Here is an 18,403-nt window from a genome sequence, read left to right on the forward strand (position 1 = left end):
AGTTACAAACTTAAGGAGCAATTTATCCCTTATGTAAATGGCAAACATATCAGATGTGTGCTGAAAGTACTCTTCTGTGTTACTGCCCCTAATCGTCCCTTTCCTGTCCTGTGTTCCTAAATTACATTTAGCTGCTGTGTTTCTGGCTAATTCTTTACTTGCCTTCCATTCAGGAAGGCAGCTTTGGGATTGGAGGTGGGGGGTTCTTTAGGCATCTGTTGATCTGAGTAGCTACTTCTTGCTCCTGCAGCAGTGGGATTGTGCTGACTTGTGGCCCCTCTTCTCTCGGAGGAGGCTTCAGTATATTGCAAGCTTTTAGAGAAGATCCCTTCAAATGAGACAGAATTGTGCACTGCTATCTCTGGAAAAGCAACCATGTATCTTGCGTGTACAGAGAGAATTGTATCTCTGTGTGCAAGCCATCTTGCCTGTTCTAGTTGTGCTGAGAATTGTAGAGGGAACCCTTAGTTAAGTGGTTCTCAAGTTAACAGACACTGTCAGTCTTAGAGATTGTCTTTTGTGCCAACGTGAGGCAGGAATCTGGTTGCTCTCTGTCTTTGCACGACTCAAATTTAAAATGAAAGTGTTTGGTGAGCTCTGCCTGTGATTCAGGTGCTACCAACGTCATCTAAAAGAATAATAGAAAGACCTCCTGGGAATCTTGATTCTTTAAAGAAACTGTGGTGATTGAGACCCAAAGATGTGCATTCTTTATGTTCATATGTGATAATTTCTTGGTGTTCAAAACTCGCATTGCTCCCAGTGCCCACGGAATTACCTTGCAACTGCAACCTGGAAGAAGTCACTGCCAAAGGCAGCAGCCATCCTGACAGTGGTAGCCATGTCCCTGGGTCAGTAGTGGCTAACAGTGGGGAGATGTATGAGCTCCCTTTCCCACTGACGTCAAACAGCAGACTCATTTCCTTTAATTGAAATTTGGGATCCTTGGTAACCTGAAGCACATTATCCCAGTTCATCATCAGTACAGTGACATTATATTTTTAGAAGCAGCAGCGAGGTATCTTTGCACCATAGCAGCAACTAAAACCTGTGTAGGAACATACAGTGTAAAAGTACTCTTAACACAGAAATGCTCATCTTACTCTTTAGTTTGGATTCCATCCTTCTGTTAGTGGCCTTATCCTCTTTATACTGTAGGATTCATATTACTTTTTACCTGACTTGCCAGTTGTGTTCCATGTGAATTTTGTTCTAAAAATAATTCTGTTTGCAGGTTGCTATACTTGCTTCAGCAAGAAAGCTCCAGCACAGAACTGAGAACAGAATGTGCAGTGGTCTTGGGAAGCCTTGCAATGGGCACAGAGAATAATGTCAAATCCCTACTAGACTGCCATATTATCCCAGCCTTATTGCAAGGTACTTTTCATTTGTTGTAAATTAATGACTACTTCTTAGTAGTTGTTTGAGTATTCGAATAAGCAAATGAAACTGAGTTAGTTTTTTCTTCATTTATAGGATTACTGTCACCAGATTTGAAGTTTATAGAAGCTTGCCTACGGTGTCTCCGTACCATATTCATCAGTCCTGTAACTCCAGAGGATCTCCTGTACACAGTAAGTTGTAAGCAGAGTATTCTGTCCTTTTAATCCTAATGCTGTTCGGTGTGTTAAAGTCTGTAGAGATGAGACTGCCTAAGATTAATGGAAAATGATAAGAATCTGTTTTAATGGGTCAAGTGTGCTAAACCACAGAGGAATTCTGGGGGTGTCAATCTGTTTTGTTTTAACTTGAGGAAGGAGACAAACGTTTTGGGGATCTGTTAGGACTACTGAAGATTTCAGCTTGTTTTTCTTGTGAGCAAGGTTGGCCCATTAGATGTTTCTGGTTTCTCATGGAACTTGGCTTTGTGGCCTGTGTCCTAAAGCCAGTTACTGCAGGCTCACTTTGTTAAGGAGAATCAGGTGGATGCTTGATGATGGTTATGTCCACTAGTGCAGTTAAAATGTACTTGAGGATTTAGTGTCTGGTATCACCCCTGAACCAAACCAACTGCTCCCATGCCTTTTGGACTCTGCAGTTGAGAAGCAGTCAGTGTTTGTATATATGCCATGTAGAAAGGCAGATCAGGTACAGCTACTTTAAACCAGTCCCTAATAATACTGCTCAGAATAGTTTGTCCTTTGCTTTTCCTATGCATAAAAGCATGCAGCAAGCATGGATATATGTCTGGTGTATCTGGAAGAATTCCAGTTCCTAGTAAGTAATTTTTTGTATCAGACCCTGAAATGGCAAATGAGTCTGTGCTGTGTTGATCCCTTCCAGTTATTAAGAAAGAAACAATTGAAACAGAAGTTGCTTTTGTTCTCAGTATACTTTATTTGCTCCACCTTTTTGCCTTCTGTTGTGATGAAAAAGGATGGGCAGCAAAATTTTCTGAAGTTGACATGCTAAATTCACAGTTTCTATACGTATACATCTTGAAAATAAAGGTGAATACTGCAAAACTTTTGTTAATCCCAAATGTGGATAATATTAGAAGAGTCTTCAGCATATTTATTTTGCTCATATAGAAAAGTACTGCTGGAAATTTTCCAAGTAATTAGAAAATGAAAGCTCAGAAAAAGCTCTTATAGCAATTGGGTTGTTGTTACTTTCATCACTGTAAAAGTAGCTAATGAGCACGAAGACTTTGCTCTAATTTTAACCCACTTCTTCCCCACAAAGAGTGTTGCAATTCAGCAGTTGCTCTCCTGCAGGTAGAACAGATCTGATTTACTTGTGTATGGTCAACTTATACTGTAAGTTCTTTGGACAAGAAGAATCGTTCGGTTCTTTCATCTCCTTTGTTAGGCACCCTTTATCTCCTGGAGTTAATTCAGGTTTCTGCCTTTCCAAATTAAAATGGTTGGTATTGCTTTTAATGTCGTCATCTGACCTGAGAGGTACTGGTAAAACTAACAGACAGCTTTAAAATATTGTCATTTTGTAATTTACCATAGAGCTTACAAAGTAGATAGATGTGTTTTCATGACAGAACTTCAAGTTTAATGATTTTCTTTTGCTTGATGTACTTGGAGTTCTCTGGCATTAGTGTAATGCTGTCTAAAACCAAGGGAAATGATTAAATGATTACTCTATACTAATCAGTCAGCCAGTGCCACAGAATTCCAGATTTGCAATCAGGGTAGGTTTTTTTCCTTCTTCCCCTTTTATTTATTTCTTGTTTGCTCATGAAGTAAAGAATCTGGAGGCAAAAGCAGAAAGTTTCATATCTAACATGCATTTGTGAGGATGTCTGAAGTATCTTCTATACTACTTCTATGGTCATGTTTTGTGTCTGCAAGTTTCAGTGGGACTGGAAACTCCAGTGGTTTATTCTGAAATACTTTCTGTTGGGAACATGGACTGAGGAATTGAGTACTCTTCTAAGTAACAAATTACTAACAAACTATGGTGAAATGATCTTAATACCCTTTTTTTTCTGACTTGCTTCCAGGATGCTACAGTTATCTCGCACCTCATGGCGCTGCTCAGTAGGTCTCGATATACACAAGAATACATATGTCAGATCTTCTCACACTGCTGCAAAGTAAGGAAGAGAATACATGTTCTCTGTGAGACTTGCTGTGTTTCTAGCATATAAGAAACTGTGTAAGATACTTCCTGTTTTGGCAGGCACATTAGCACAATAGTGGCTCAACTGCTATTGTCCTAGATTTGCTATCACATACAAACTATGGAAATAACTGATTTTTGAGAAGTAAATATCTTTGGCTACTAAACTACATCACAGTCTAGGCAAATATCAGCCATCACTACCAACAGTGTAAGTATAGGAAAGTTTCATTTTTATTTCTCTGGAAATCTCAAGCTACATGTGAACTTCTCTTTCCAAAGGGCTTTCATCTTCTGTCACACCAGCTGTTATAAGCCAAAAGAAGGGTTTCCAAGAAGTATTAAGATTGAGGGGAAGAATGCTCTTCTCAGTTAGGTTCATTCCTGTTGTATAACGCAGCTCCCCTAATATAGGAATACATCTAATTTACCAACAACAGCTCCACCTCTGATACATTCTTGTTCTCATGCTGTTGTCTTCCAGTTTTAAGACACTCTCCTTGTCTGCGTCTTTCCCTGGTTTCCCCCACACAACATTTTTAAAAAGATTGTTGTTTCTTTTGGTAGTTACTGCACCTGATGGGTGTGTAGTGACTGTCTCAGTTCAGTGTAGAAAATAAAAATTATTTAGCATCTATCCTTTATAGCTACAGTTTATAACTAAAGACATTAGACTGTATTTATCTGCTGGACTGACAAATAAAAATGTTCAAAATTCTTGAATTGAGAAGTATTTACCTCCAAAAATATGTCTTGTAATTTAGAAATGAGTCTTCTGGAACTGTAAATTATTTCTTTGTTTGCCTCTACCTTGGCATGTACATTCATCTAATTCTGTTATGTGAAACTGGAGACTGTAAAGTGATTTAAAAATTGAACTCAGCTGCTAATATGTTTAGAAATGTTGAAAGCAAGCACAGATAAAATCCTACACTGGACTATATAAGCTCAGATCTGTAATTCATATTGGAAAACAAATTTAGTGTGTTAAGAAAAATGCACCAGTGCCAAACCATTCTGCTGTGGGAAGATTTCATGTGAGGTGTTTTGGTTGTTTCTGACTTGACCTGATGGGAGCTAGGAACAAGTGAGTTGTAGCTGTCTGATGACACAGGGCATCCCAAGTTTAAATAGCCCTTGAAAGTGTCCATCATAGTCAGAGTCACTTGAACAGCTGAAGGATCAGGCTGTGCTGGCACATGGGGGAAATAGCACAGGTCTGACTGTATGTGGAGGTGCAGGAGTCTGTTGATCCAGGTGGAACTTAGCTCAGTGGCAGAAGCCTTGCTGGTTGAGTGCAAAGTGCTGAGTAATGTCAGGTAACCAACCCAACCTGAACACAGTTCTCATCTTTTTCCACGTAAGCAGCTTCCTTTTAACTCTGCGATCTGCTGACTTCCATCTCAAATGTATAGTTAACCAAACAGCAGCCCAGTCACATAATAAGAGGAGAATAACGAAGCTCTTACGAACTTGTTGTGCTGTTTTCAGCACCACTCCAAACCACAAGTCCTGCTCAGCTCAAACAAAGCTTGGAGCGAATGCTTTGAAAAATGCCAAGGTTGTGAAAAGAAAAAAGTGGCATTGTAAACAGAGAAACCGAAATGCTCAATAAAAGCAGAGTGGTAGGGATGAAGGATGGGGCCTATATTTGCAGAATAAATACCTCGCTGCATAGCAAAGAGAAATATTTGTAATTGAAAAAAACTGATAATTAGAAATGTTAAACTGATCCAGAGCTCATTTCTTTCTTGTTCTGGCTAATGCCACTCTTAGGCACACTCTAAAATGCCCCTGTCTATCTTACTGTGATTAATTCTTGGATTTCCTATCTGGGAAGTAAGATGAAAAATCAGTTGCTGTGTTCTGATGTGATAAAATACATCTACTGCAGGGCAGCAGAATTTGCAGGGGATTTTCTGATTTATGTGGAAAGTACTTTCTTATTAAAAAGTGTTAAATACTTCTGAAAGTCTCAGTATTCAGAACATTTTAAAATGAAATTTTCATCTCCTACCCTAAAAAAAACATGACTGAGAGCCTTATGTTAGTTTTTTTCCTGGGTAAATGAGTTAGTATAAGGTTTATAATTCAGGTTAGCTTTAGCATATTAATATAAGTATCAATGTTTATAATTTTTTCCTTCTATTAACAGATACACACAAAATGTTGACGTATTTAAACAATGTAATTAAATGGTGATGTATCACAGCTCCTGTCCTCCTTGTTCCTACATACTCCTCTCTGCTTAGACCTTGTGCTCTGTTCTCTCTTCCTGTTCAGAGAGTTGCATTTGGTTGAGCTGCTCCGTTTCCTTCTTTCTCACCTGCTCAAATTTCACTGGAAAAGCTCAGACCTGTTCTCCTCGCCTAGGAAATCCTTGATTCAGACAACAACAGCAGTATGCTAGGAACCTGCTTCAAGTTCCTGCTTGTGTTGCTTCTCACTGCATCTTTGGAGTTAAAACTGAGCAGTGGAATGTGTTGACTCTGGAGAAGAGCCATCCTAAGCCAAGGACAGTGTTGGTTTACAGGGGGAAATGATGCAGTTTTCAGCATGCATAGCTACGACTCTATCAACATATAATCAAAACCAAGTAAACAGAAATTGGATTGTGTTCAAAGCATGCTAAAATGCAAATCAAAACTTACTTTTAAAGGTCCTCTCTATCACAGTCGATTTGTTTCCAGAGAAAGTAGCACGAGTAGGTAAGCTTTACTATTTTAATAGTCAAATTAGATATGGTATGCATTTGGAAAGAAGCAGTTGTATAAATAGTTTGAAAAGATAGAGTTGGAAAATTATTTTTGAATGTGGTGGTATCTCTATATGAGTAATACATTCACCACTGATTGAAAATTAAACTCTCGTGTCCTGGAGAGATCCAGGATAAAGCCTGTAATCAGGGCAGTTTCCTCCTAAGCCCCTTCTGAGAATGTTTTCTTATGTGGTCCTAGGCCTGGTGCTGGATCCCTGGACCAAGATACATTTGCATTTCCATATCTGCTTCTAAAATCTCATTGTGGAATGAGTTGTTAGACTGTTCTATCCTACTGCTTTCTTGAAAATCAGAATTTTGATAGAAAATAATGCAAGAGAAGTTATTTGTCTCTGAAATATTGCCTCTCTCAAGCACATTTGTGGAAAAAAGATCCTAGAATAGAATGGCTTGGGTTGCAAGGAACCTTCAACATCATCTAGTTCCAACTCTGCTGAAAGGGGGTTTCAGATCCCTGAAGTAGAACTGGCAACTCTGATAGGGTACCCAGAGAAAAACAAAGCCAAAAGGCCCTGTTTTTAAGCTGTTGTCTGAGATGCTTGGAATTAGAAAGGAAGGGCATACTGTAACCTGAATATTTCACCTGTGTGTTTGAAGCTGTCTCTGTTTCAGTTATAACTCATCCTGTGTGTGCATTGGACAAGCAGAATTGATGTGTGCAAACACAACACGTACATCTAACCTGTACATCAACTTCTGCAGCTATCAATACAGAGTTTGACATCTGCATCTCATTGAAAAAATCTCTGATGCCCATGAATTGCTAGAACAATCTAGGTCAATATGATTTTTTTAACTTCTAAGTTCATTCATATTTTTCACATATTTCAATATCTGTTCTTCAGCTTCAACACTGGCATAGCTGCGGCTTTAAATCATTGCCTCAGCCACTTCTGTGTGCCAATGTAAGTTGTTTTCCTCCTTCAACCGTGCTATTTTGATTGTATTTTTTTTTATAGAAAGCTCTTGGTGGCAGTAGCAGCTGAAGCATCTCTTAAAGCACCAGATATGTTGCATCTAAAAGTAATTCTCATGCTGTTTTTCTTAGAGTAAGGGATGTTCCAAAAATGTTCTTTTGAGTATAAAAAGAATCTGATTTCAGCTGAATCTCAAATGTGGAAAGGAAGTGTCGCTTATGCTTACTAGGGTGTGTGGATATGCCCATAAACTCAGCTGGGTTTGAACAAAAAATTGAGTGAAGATCCTTGCTTCATTTGAGGAGTAGTCAAGAAAATGTATCAAGGTGTGATTAACGGTGTGACATTCCAAAAGGTGAATCCCAACTGTGCCCATGTTTAATGCAGTGGCCAGAGTCATGACTCTACTTCTGAAGAGATGCTTGCAAGTCTCCCAGGAGACTGCTGGGAGTTGCAGGCCTCTTGGGCATTTCTTGGTTTGTTTGACCTCATTGAGTCTTGTTGTGCTACAGAATTTCCAATCCCTTTCTACTGCAGAATTCAGTATTTGTGTTTAATTCCAAATGCTTTTTAAATTGAAAGGAAAATATTGATCTATTGGCCATTGTTGACTTGGGTCTTGAAGTCAAGAAATGGGTGATGGCAGTCTAAATTTATGGCTGAGTGTGTTTGAAACTAAAATAATCTGTAGGAGGAAATTGTGAATCAGTTCCCAAAGCACTTTCACATTTTATCTGGAAACATTTTTACACTTAATTCTGTTTCTTCTGAGGTGAGAGTTGTTGAAAATGTTTAATATTACCCTTTAGAAAGACATCAGTGACTGGGGATCTTCTATGCGATTTGTGAATAAAATCAGGAGCTTTCTATTCTTTCCAATATGAAAAATAGAAACATAAGCAGTCTGTCCATGTTTCTTCCTTTATGGGAAATAATTTTATTTCCTGTTGAAGTAAAGCATGAAAATGATTATCAGAGAAGGACAAATGCTGTAAAGTAAGAATTGGGCTTCTTTCTTGTAAAAATAAGTCGATATGCCAACTGATTACAAAATCCATGCTAGGAAACCTACCTTTGAATACTAAAATAATAATAATTGAGGTAATAGTAATCTTTCACATGTTCCTTAAATAAATACATTTCGTTTTATGTTTTCCTTTGTAGGGTCCAGACCACCAGACAATCTTGTTTAACCATGGAGCAGTTCAGAATATCGCACATCTGTTAGTTTCCACCTCCTACAAAGTAAGAGATTAAAATTATCCAGTGGTTTATGTAAGTTTATGAAAGGGATCCCAATGGTCATGAGAAAAGCTATGTATGCATATATGAACTTGAACTGTTACTGTGTGTAATGTCTATTTCTAGAATAACAATCTGTCATGTGGTCTTCTATCAAAATGAAACCTGTTATTTTGGAATGCTCTGTAAACCTAGGGCATCATTACTGAAGGCAGATCTAGGATCAGTTGATCTGAAGGGCAGTCACTTGGCAAGCATAAGAAAATCAAAATAAGACTGGTCAAATGTGCTGAACATTAAATGAGGAAAAGCAATTAAGCAGAAGAAAAGCAAAGATGACCTGTTCTAAAGAGAAGGCACACTCCTTAAAATATGAGCTTGGAATCTGTGGAAGTGGCCAGCTACCAGTGTTCTGTGCTCATTGAGTCTAACAGGTCTTGTCTCCGTCCTTTTTTATGCTTTCGAGAGTCCATCCTGGGCTATGTGAAAATGTCACTGCTGTTTCATTTTATAAATCCTGTTTGAAGTATGGTCTTCTCACTATTTTGTTACTGGGACTGAAAAGCTGTCCTTCTGAAAGCTGTGCTTTCTGTCCTTCTGTATTAAGTTTTCACCACGATCAGGCAACTTTCGCTTGTTTCTTTTTCATCAACTGAAGGTTTTCGGACTGTGTTGTAAGGTGACTTTTCCAAGTCATGCAACAGTTTGAACCATTCCTATTTTTTTGAAATAAAGAAATGGGAGCTGGGTGAGATTTTTCAGTTGCTTTTTCAGTGTAACTGATGTTTTTCAGGAATTCAAGCCATTTCATTCTCATACTTATATCCATAGTTTTTTAACATTTATGCAAGTAAAGGAGAGCAAGACAGGAAAAGACAGTATTCAAAAACGTTGTATATTTTCAGTACTTGGAGTAGAGGCTTACAATTTACCTCAAGTGATTTAGCTGATAGGATCAACCAATAGACACAGGATGGGCTTTCAGTTCCTTTGACAATGGTTTGTGTAGGTCTGCCAAGATAACTGACTGGTAATTTTTCAATAAACTCTTTTGCTTTGGTACAGATGGGCAGGCAGTGGTGTGAGCATCTTCCCCATTTATTGACAGGAGTGATGAGTGAGATGCACACTTGTGAGGTGCCTAACACAAAGGGTCTGTAGCTTTTGCAGACAGTACAGGTGACTTTTTCGAGACCATAGTTGCGTGTTTTTTCCAAATTCTGGCATTCTGCTTCTCAATAACTGCTGAATTAATTGTTTTTAAGTAGACAGTGCTAGCAAAGAAAGCAGCCATCACAGTAATTTTAAAATCTTAGGACAGCAGTATCACATAGAATAATTAGTTTCCACATAGACGTCACTTGTTCTCATTAAAGCGCCGCTGTCCCCACCTCCAAGGTCTGCTGCTCCCTCTTGAATCCAACTCTTCAGCTGGGATTGACTCTTCTCAGTGCTTTTTGATATACAATCTCTGCTTCCTGTTGCTTTGAAGCACACATTGTATTCATCAAATCATCTGTTAAGTAAACAGAAGTGTTGTCAAATAAGGCTTTTGTTTTGAAGCCACGTGTCCATTTCTGCTCTGTGTTACTCCTGACTTAAGGCTTCGCTGCTACTGATTGTGTCTTACCTTGGCTGTAATGAGATATAATATGAATGCACAGAATTTTGCTTGTCTTTGCTGTTGTTGTCTACCTTCAGAATTCCATGTTTCTAGGACTCTTTGAGGAAGATAGAATGAACCTAAACCTGACTTCCAGCAGTCACAAACACTTTCTTCAGAGACAGGGATTTTTATCTTGTTTTTTTGTTTTATTGTCACACTGAGGAAGATGCAACAAAAGCATAGAAACACACTGGCAAAATTTACATATATAGAACTGTAGAGAATGAACTCAAAAGACTGTGTGAACAAATTAAATTCTTTATATGGGATGACGACGATGATAATTTTCCTTGCCTCAGTAAAGAGGTTATAAGAGAGTCATAGGCTAACTTGACTAGGCAACTGTGAAGGTTTGATGAACCAAAATTTAGTTTCAGATTTCAGGTTACCCAAGGAGTTTGTAGAATCTCCTTCCCTGGAAATATTCAGAAGCCATCTGGACACTGTACTGGACAGCCAGCTGCCCTAGTTGGTAGATGAAGTAGAACCAGATGATATCCAGAGGTCTCTTCCAACCTAAACAATTCTCTGATCCAGCATAGAGAGCTGTGAATCATTAGTGTGCAGGTGATAACTGAAGTTATGTAATAGCAGTAAAACTTACAGTATATTTTTGTTTTAAGATTAGTTTAAAATCAATTCAACAGGATGATCTCTTCAGAACTTTTATTAAATTCACCTTTAAAAACTAGTGACATAGTGGCATGTGTTTCCAATTCCCTTGGGTACTTGGGAATCCTGAAAAAAGTAAGTACTGGATTTATGATACATCTGTTTTTTGTTGTTGTTTCCACGTTTGTGAGAAACCACGAATCAAACTTGTGTTTCTGAATGTCTGCTTCCCACATGCCAGGCCTTGCTTGTGGCTTTGAAAATAGTTCACCACGTGCAGTCTGCAGTGGTAATTCAAGCAGGGAGATCAGAGGAGTTAAACTGTGAATTAGATGTTTTATCTGCTTTTTATCCACCTAAATTTCTTACTGATTATACAGGATTATTTCTGCTACCTTGTACATCAGTACAGTCCAATATTTCTTTTAAGTTAGCATTTACATTTATGCTTTATTTATTGGTTTTTTTACACAGGTTCGAATGCAAGCCTTGAAATGCTTCTCCGTTCTAGCCTTTGAAAACCCACAGGTATCAATGACTCTAGTAAATGGTAAGTATAATGCAACTGTTGCTTGTTTGACACGTGCTTTATTGACTGATTGAATTAATATTACTTTGAGTTCTCTTTCATTGCTTACAGTGTCGGTTGATGGAGAACTGTTACCACAAATCTTTGTGAAGATGTTACAAAGGGACAAACCTATTGAAATGCAGCTCACATCAGCCAAATGGTAATTTGCATCAGGAATTGGAATGCAGTAGTGTGCAGTTTAATATTTCTTAACTTTTGGGTTTTTTTCCTCACTGCAAGTAAGGGAACTAAAACTTTAGGTAGGAATAATCCTAGATGTTATTTGCATTACATAGATACTTGAAATATTGTTATCACCTAATAATCTTTACAGTGCAGCTTTTGTTTTTATTGAGCCTAAACAGGAAAAAAAAAAAAACACCTCTGTTTTCTTCAGTTGAACTGCAGTTTTCACAAATGGCTTGAATTTGACAACAAGTTTTACGTTAGATAGGTTATGGTCAATAGTGTGTCCTTACAAAGCATAACACTGAAATGGAATCGTGTACTGCAAGATGATGTCCCTGTTACACCACTGTCCAGAGCGTTCTCTTTGGAGACTGTGGCTGTGGTATATTGAGAACAATGTGCCCTCCCCTAAAATAAGAAGAGAGCAAAGCTTGGCGCTCTCTCAAGTGATCTAATTAAATATAGATTAGTTTTTAAACTTCATATGTTCATGCAGCAGAATTAGTTATGAATTTATTTTATATTCATATCAACCTTTCCCTTTTGACATGGGCAGATTTCTGTATGTTTGTTACGTAATGTCTTTGTACCTTGTGACAAAATGTGACCAAGTTCTGTAACATGAACACTAGGGTTTCTCACTCTGTAAGCTGGGAACGAACTCTGCTTAAGACCCTTTTCACTCCACTGTGTTGATGAGATGGAATAAATGACTTCAAGTGGTTAAAGAGATTTGTCACTATGAACTACTAAAATTAAACATGATTTGAGAGTCTGGTCATTGATGATTTGATTTGATTTAATTTAATTCCTTCCATTTACAGCTATTCTAAATTTTGGTGGCTTATCTTTGCCCTGTGGCAATGAGTTTTCTGATTCTATTCACCAAAATAATTTCACTGACACTTGTCAGTGCAGTCTTGAGTTTCTGGCGGAGGAAGAAGGAAGGGGAGTAGGTAGGATGGTCTCTTGTCATTTTGCCAGGTTGTGGCAACTTAACCCACTCATGAAAGCAGTTATAAATAAGTGTATGTTTGGGGAGGATTGTTTTGGGAAGGTAATCCCACTCTGTGTGGGAGGTTGGACTGGGGGTTTCCCATATTCCCTTGTAACAAATCTGGTTTTCTTAAAGCACTGAAGGGAGGGCAAGGTAAATTAACTGCCTTGTAGAAGTCTGTTGTGATGATTTGTGTTTCTTTGGCAATTCAGAGAAAACAGAGTTAGGGTTAAAAAATTAAGTATGAGAACTGAATTTTTTTTAACTGATCTCAAGATATGAGAGCATTGATTAGTTATGAAGGCACATTGCAGTTAAAAATCTATTCTGTCTTTGGACAGTCTCCTTGTTCTAGGATGAACACTCTCGGATGTGTTGGTTTTCTTTATAAATCTGCTTTGGTTTGGAAGGATTTGGCTGGAGAATCTCTCATTTTTGGCTCAAATGGACTTCTGAAAGCAAAGAAGAAAAAGAGTGCAATGAAAAGCAAAGAAGAGCTATAAGCAAGAGGGAAACAAACCAGTGTCTTGTGCTTCAAGAGTGGGCTTCTAATTAGTCTGTGGGCAGCCTTCTTTCCTAGGGCATTCAAGGCCTCAGTTTGATGACAGTGTAGAGGCTTAAAAAAATCTATTGGCTTTTCTTCTCTAAGTCCATTCCCTGTTTGTATCCCTTAAAGTAAGTTATATCTCCCTTCATTTCGTCTAGGGTGGAGTAGTAGGTGAAATTGTAACAGGTCCTCTGTTCTTCTGGTTCTAAATTAAGACTTCCCTTTTGATATGCCAGCTTTTGTTAATTCATGTGGGATTCTTCTCTGGTTTATTGGTAGAGTCCTTAGAATGCAGAAGTAGAGCTATTCTTGTGAATTTCTGAAGCCTTTTGCTAAATTAGTTTTAACCTGTATTGGTGTACAGGGGTATCTTAGGCAGCTTCCTTTGCTTTTCAACTATTGAAGTAGACCTGGAGTAATTTGCACCTATAAGAAGAACAGAAATCTTTTCTACTGAAATTAGCATAGCTGATGCCATCTAAGCCAAGCTTATTTTATCTGAAGTACTTTAGCTTACGTTGTGTTGGAAGTTGAACCAGTTTGTCCTGCAAACAGTATGTTAACAGGAATTAATGGCAGCTGCAAGACTAGTGTTCTTCTCCTGATTGTTTGGACATGAATAGTAGCATTTCCAGCTGTAAGATAGAAAGATTAAACAGAAAAGTTTATAAAATAATCTGTGTGCTGTCAAGTCATATTTTTAACTTCTGAGACATGATAGCTCATCATCAGTGCATTTTTATTCATGGCTGTCATTGGTAGGCATTTGGAACAGGTTCAGTGATGTTATTAAAGATGTGGGAACTTTGGGTACTTCTAAAAATCGTAGGAATGCAGTGAAACATGGTATTATTAAGGTTGGCGTGTTATTACTAGGCCATTGTGATTGACCCTATACTCAGTTCCAGCCAGCCCAACAGAGAATTGAAATGTTGCTTTTAAATCACCTTCACCGAATTGCAGTTATTTTTTTTTAACCTCCCAGTTGTGACATGCTAAAAGCCAGTTACAGTGGCTTAGTTTGAAAGCTAAAACAAGATGCTTGACTATTCCTGCACTGGGGCACTGAGTCTCCTAGAGCCTATTGCCAAGCTTGAATGTTTCTGCAGATGACACCAGGCTGGCAGGAAGTATCGATCTGCATGGGGGTAGGGAGGCCCTGCAGAGTGATCTGGACAGGCTGGATATCTGGGCTGAGGCCAATGGGATGAAGTTCTGCAGGACCAACTGCTGGGTCCTGCACTTCGGCCACAACAACCCCAGGCAGTGCTGTGGGCTTGGGGCTGAGTGGCTGGAGGACTGTGTGAAGGAAGAGGACCTGGGGGTGTTGGTTGATGCTTGGCTGAACACGAGCAGCAGTGTGTCCAGGTGGCCAAGAAGGCCAATGGCATCCTGCCTTGTATCAGAAACAGTGCAGCCAGCAGGAGCAGGGAGGTGATCGTCCCCCTGTGCTCTGCTCTGGTGAGGCTGCACCTCGAGTGCTGTGTTCAGTTTTGGGCCCCTCACTGCAGTAAGGCATTGAGGCCCTGGAGGGTATTTACAGAAGGGCAGCACAATATTTCTGAGGAGCATCTGAGGGAATGGGGATGAGTTTGTCTGGAGGAGGCTTAGGGGTGACCTTATCGCTCTGCAGCTACCGGAAGGGATGTTGTGGTGAGGTGGGGGTGGCCTCTTCTCTCTGTGTCTTCTCACTAGTGACAGAACTAGAGAGAATGGCCTCAAGTTGCAAGGGGAGATTCAGGTTGGACATAAGGAAATACTGCTTCCCTGAGAGAGTGATTGGGCACCGGAATGGGCTGCCCAGGGAGGAGTCACTGAGCCTGGAGGCATTCAAGAAATGCTTGAATGTTGTACTGAGGGACGTGGTTTAGTGGGAAATATTGGTGATGGGTGGACGGTTGGACTGGGTGATCTTGGAGGTCTTTTCCAACCTTGGTGATTCTAGGACTTAAGCTGTCAGGCTGTCAGCCTTCTGTTGACCCTCTCCTTACTGTTTCAAGTCCTTGCCTGTGCTGTGGGCAGCGTAGGACAGATCGGTGCGTATCGCTGTTTTATCACAATGGAGGTCATTAACTTTGTTTTGTTAATGTAAGAGATTTGTGCATCAGTCAAGCCTCTTGGTTAGTCCTTTTTTTGACCTGTGTGGTGTGTGTTGGTCAGCACGCCAGCAAGATGTTCTGCACTATAAATCTCCTTGTAAGTGTGCATATCGTAATGTGTTCATGTGCTCAACTCCATTAAGCTCAAATGTATGGAAATTGGCAGTACAGCATTCTGTAAGGGGAATGCACTTCATTTGTGCATCTGGTTATTCTGCAGCATTTTAAGTGCTAAAAACCAATGATAAGTGTATTTATGTTCGGTTATGTTGTTACAGCCTTACTTCCATGTGCAGAGCTGGAGCAATACGGACTGATGACTCTTGCATCGTTCTTAAGGTGAGCTAGTTAGACAATTCTGTTTAAAACAGCATTTTTGTGAGGATCTATTCCTGTTTTTATTTGTCTAGTATAAAAAAGTAACACAAAATCTGTTAAATAGATGGTCTCAAAGCACCATGTTCTAATGATATTTATTACAAAACAAACAACGCATTGTTCCCTAACTGCCTTTAAACAGTTATAGCCATATGGCTCTTCTAAGAGTTTTTAAATAAAGAATCACACAAAATGTCCATATCCAGCAATAAATATTCCAAAGTTTGATACACAGCAGCTTGAGGTTTGTAATGATATAAGAAATGTGGAAACAACATTTCTACCTTGATCTCTGCTTGTGAACAAGGCACTGTTTTGTATTTCAGTAGCAAGTTTCAGAAGACTGTAGTCAAAATGCTTGCACAGTGTATAAAAGGAGCCCATCAAAATCAGACCATTTCTCACATTTCTCAGTAGTTTTGTAAATTTGTCTGAAGATCAGTGCTTCATCATTGGTTTGAGTAGGGAGAGCTGTCGGCAGTGTGTCAGGAACTGGCCCTAAGTCCAGTGTTCTGGTAATTCTGGGGAACAGGCAGTTTCTTTATACAATGCTGCACTAAGAAAACATATTTCACTGTTCATCACAGTAGAATACACATTTACACTTTTTGTTAGTGGGAATTTCGTATCTACCATTCAAGGTAATTACAGATGAAAGTCCACGTGTTGGCAGAGTCAAATTTCCATCACTCCCATCTTTTTAAGCAGATATCCAAAATGGGATTCATTCCAGGATCACCAGTGTCAGTAGCAACATCTGATCTAAACATAAGACTCTTTTTCACTGCACGAGAACTTGGTTGAAAGTAGCCTAATGCATACTCAGTAATGCCTGAACAATTTCTCTGTAGTCTTTAAAATTGTTTTTGTCTGAAGGTACCTGTCTAAATAACATTACTGGGAATTGCTCTAGAATAGCTGTTTGAGTTTCTTTATGAATGTAGCTGTTCCAAACAGTGTGTTTTATTTTTATTCTTTTTAAACTCATCAGACTCTGCCATGTTTGGTTCGAATGTGTAGCAAGGAGAGACTGCTGGAGGAGCGAGTAGAAGGAGCAGAAACTCTGGCCTATTTGATTGAAACAGATGTGGAGCTCCAAAGAATTGCCAGCATTACTGACCACCTCATTGTCATGCTTGCCGATTACTTCAAGTATCCCAGCTCAGTGAGTGCAATCACTGATATCAAAAGGGTATGTTCCCCTTCTGAATATTTAAAGAACAGTAACAAATGGGCTCAAGATGTTTCTTTATTCTATTTAACTCAGCCTTATGTCTGAGTTTGTCAATGGAAAGGTTGCCAGAGGTCCGGCCATGACCCTAATGCATGTAGTCCTCAAGCCTTTGCTCATTAGCTGCTTTTTCTGGAGCCTGTAATATCCAAACAAAGAACTCTGTGTATATTTGGGCTCTGCATCTTGTAAGAAGGATGCTGCTGTTCTTTGTGGAAAACAGGAAGGTGGTTTCTAGATAGTTTAACACAGCTTCTTCATAAGAGTTTAGTGACATTTTCCAAGTATGGCAATGAAGTACCAGGCTGGGGCATCTGTCATGTTGCTCACGTGTTGAGTTTACAAGGCTTACCTTCAGGAACCACTGCATTTCATCTTCATAAGAGGTAATAGTGCATGTGATGTGGATGGTTTGAATTCATAGGTGAAGTTGTGGAAAATGTCAAGTTCAGAGATAGTTCTTTTCTGTTAAGCAGAAAAACCCGGATGTCCTGTATATCACTTCACATTATCTCCAATTGTTATCTGCACTTGCAAGAGGTTGGATAAACAGTGATCCAATATACCTTGGAGGCTTATTTTCATAGGTATTTTAGGAGCTGTTCTGTTCCCAGCTTTGTATACACTTACCAAAGCACTGGTAGATCAGTCAATCTCAGAAGCAGAATTGTTCTTGATATTCCTTGTAGGGAAGTATCATTTGTCAACTCCTTTTTCTCTCATTCAGTCTTTAGAAAGTACCCCAAAGAACTGGATTACAGAGCCTTTGTTTTTCTTTGAAACTGTCCCAAGAAGTAGACAACACCTCTCAGGCTTTCACCAGATTGAATTGATTCTGAATATACAGCTGCTTTGAAGTAGATGTAAAAATGCAAATTAAGCATTAAAAAAACCTGTTGGTTGCACCTTGGATTTAAATAAGCAGAAGGAAGATTAGCATTTGACTGGGGAGCAATGAGCATTGGCAGTAGCATCAAAAACATGGCAAAGGTTCTGAATGTGAGTGATTACAGATATTATGACAGTGCTTGAAGTGTTCAGAAAGTCTGCAAAAGTAGTCATCTGGAAGGGCAGGGTGCTTATTTGGAGGAGAAGGAAAAAATGCTTTGAATTACACCCCAAAAGGTAAAAACTAGATAAGTGTGGACTTTGCAGAACAGGTTACTTATCATTGTTAAAATATTTAAAATAGACATAATACATTGTGCTCTAACGATGTATTTGTACCAGGGGAAACTGTTCATATGGCTTAATTTTTTACAGTTCTTTTATACCAGTAACTTGTTGCTTAATACTGACATTTTTCTGGCATTTTGAGTAGACTTCAAATTTTACTTTGGTATGGGGAACCTTTTGGTATGGAGTTTGGAAGGGTGTCAATCGTAGAGCAACTCTGGTTGGAAAGGACATGAAGGTTTGTCTAGTTGGCTGTTGAAAACTGTTAACAATGGTGATTAAACAACTTCTCACTGCAATCAGTTCCAAAGTTCCCCAGGTGAATAGTTTTTTTTTTTTTCACATCCAGTTAGAACCTCACCTGTTTCAATCTGATTATTGTCTCTCCTCTTTCTGTGCACCTCTATAAAGTATCCAGCTTCA

At 39.0% G+C, this 18,403-nt stretch overlaps 1 protein-coding gene across 6 annotated transcripts in view; it reads left to right on the forward strand.

Annotated features, from left to right (window-relative positions):
• ARMC8 (armadillo repeat containing 8) overlaps positions 1-18,403 on the forward strand; it is a 57,855-nt gene that overhangs the window by 25,647 nt on the left and 13,805 nt on the right. For 3 of the 6 annotated variants that reach the window (XM_052687301.1, XM_052687303.1, XM_052687305.1), the window contains 9 exons: positions 1,235-1,377; positions 1,477-1,574; positions 3,458-3,550; positions 7,201-7,260; positions 8,437-8,517; positions 11,267-11,342; positions 11,433-11,523; positions 15,474-15,534; positions 16,565-16,765. In XM_052687301.1, the coding sequence (XP_052543261.1) occupies positions 1,235-1,377; positions 1,477-1,574; positions 3,458-3,550; positions 7,201-7,260; positions 8,437-8,517; positions 11,267-11,342; positions 11,433-11,523; positions 15,474-15,534; positions 16,565-16,765 (904 nt within the window). The remainder of the gene's footprint in view (positions 1-1,234; positions 1,378-1,476; positions 1,575-3,457; positions 3,551-7,200; positions 7,261-8,436; positions 8,518-11,266; positions 11,343-11,432; positions 11,524-15,473; positions 15,535-16,564; positions 16,766-18,403) is intronic. The other 3 variants (XM_052687306.1, XM_052687302.1, XM_052687307.1) reach the window with 3 other exon arrangements.

Source organism: Tympanuchus pallidicinctus, unplaced genomic scaffold (assembly GCF_026119805.1).
Source record: "Tympanuchus pallidicinctus isolate F22 unplaced genomic scaffold, pur_lepc_1.0 scaffold22, whole genome shotgun sequence".
In the NCBI taxonomy this organism is placed as follows: domain Eukaryota; kingdom Metazoa; phylum Chordata; class Aves; order Galliformes; family Phasianidae; genus Tympanuchus; species Tympanuchus pallidicinctus.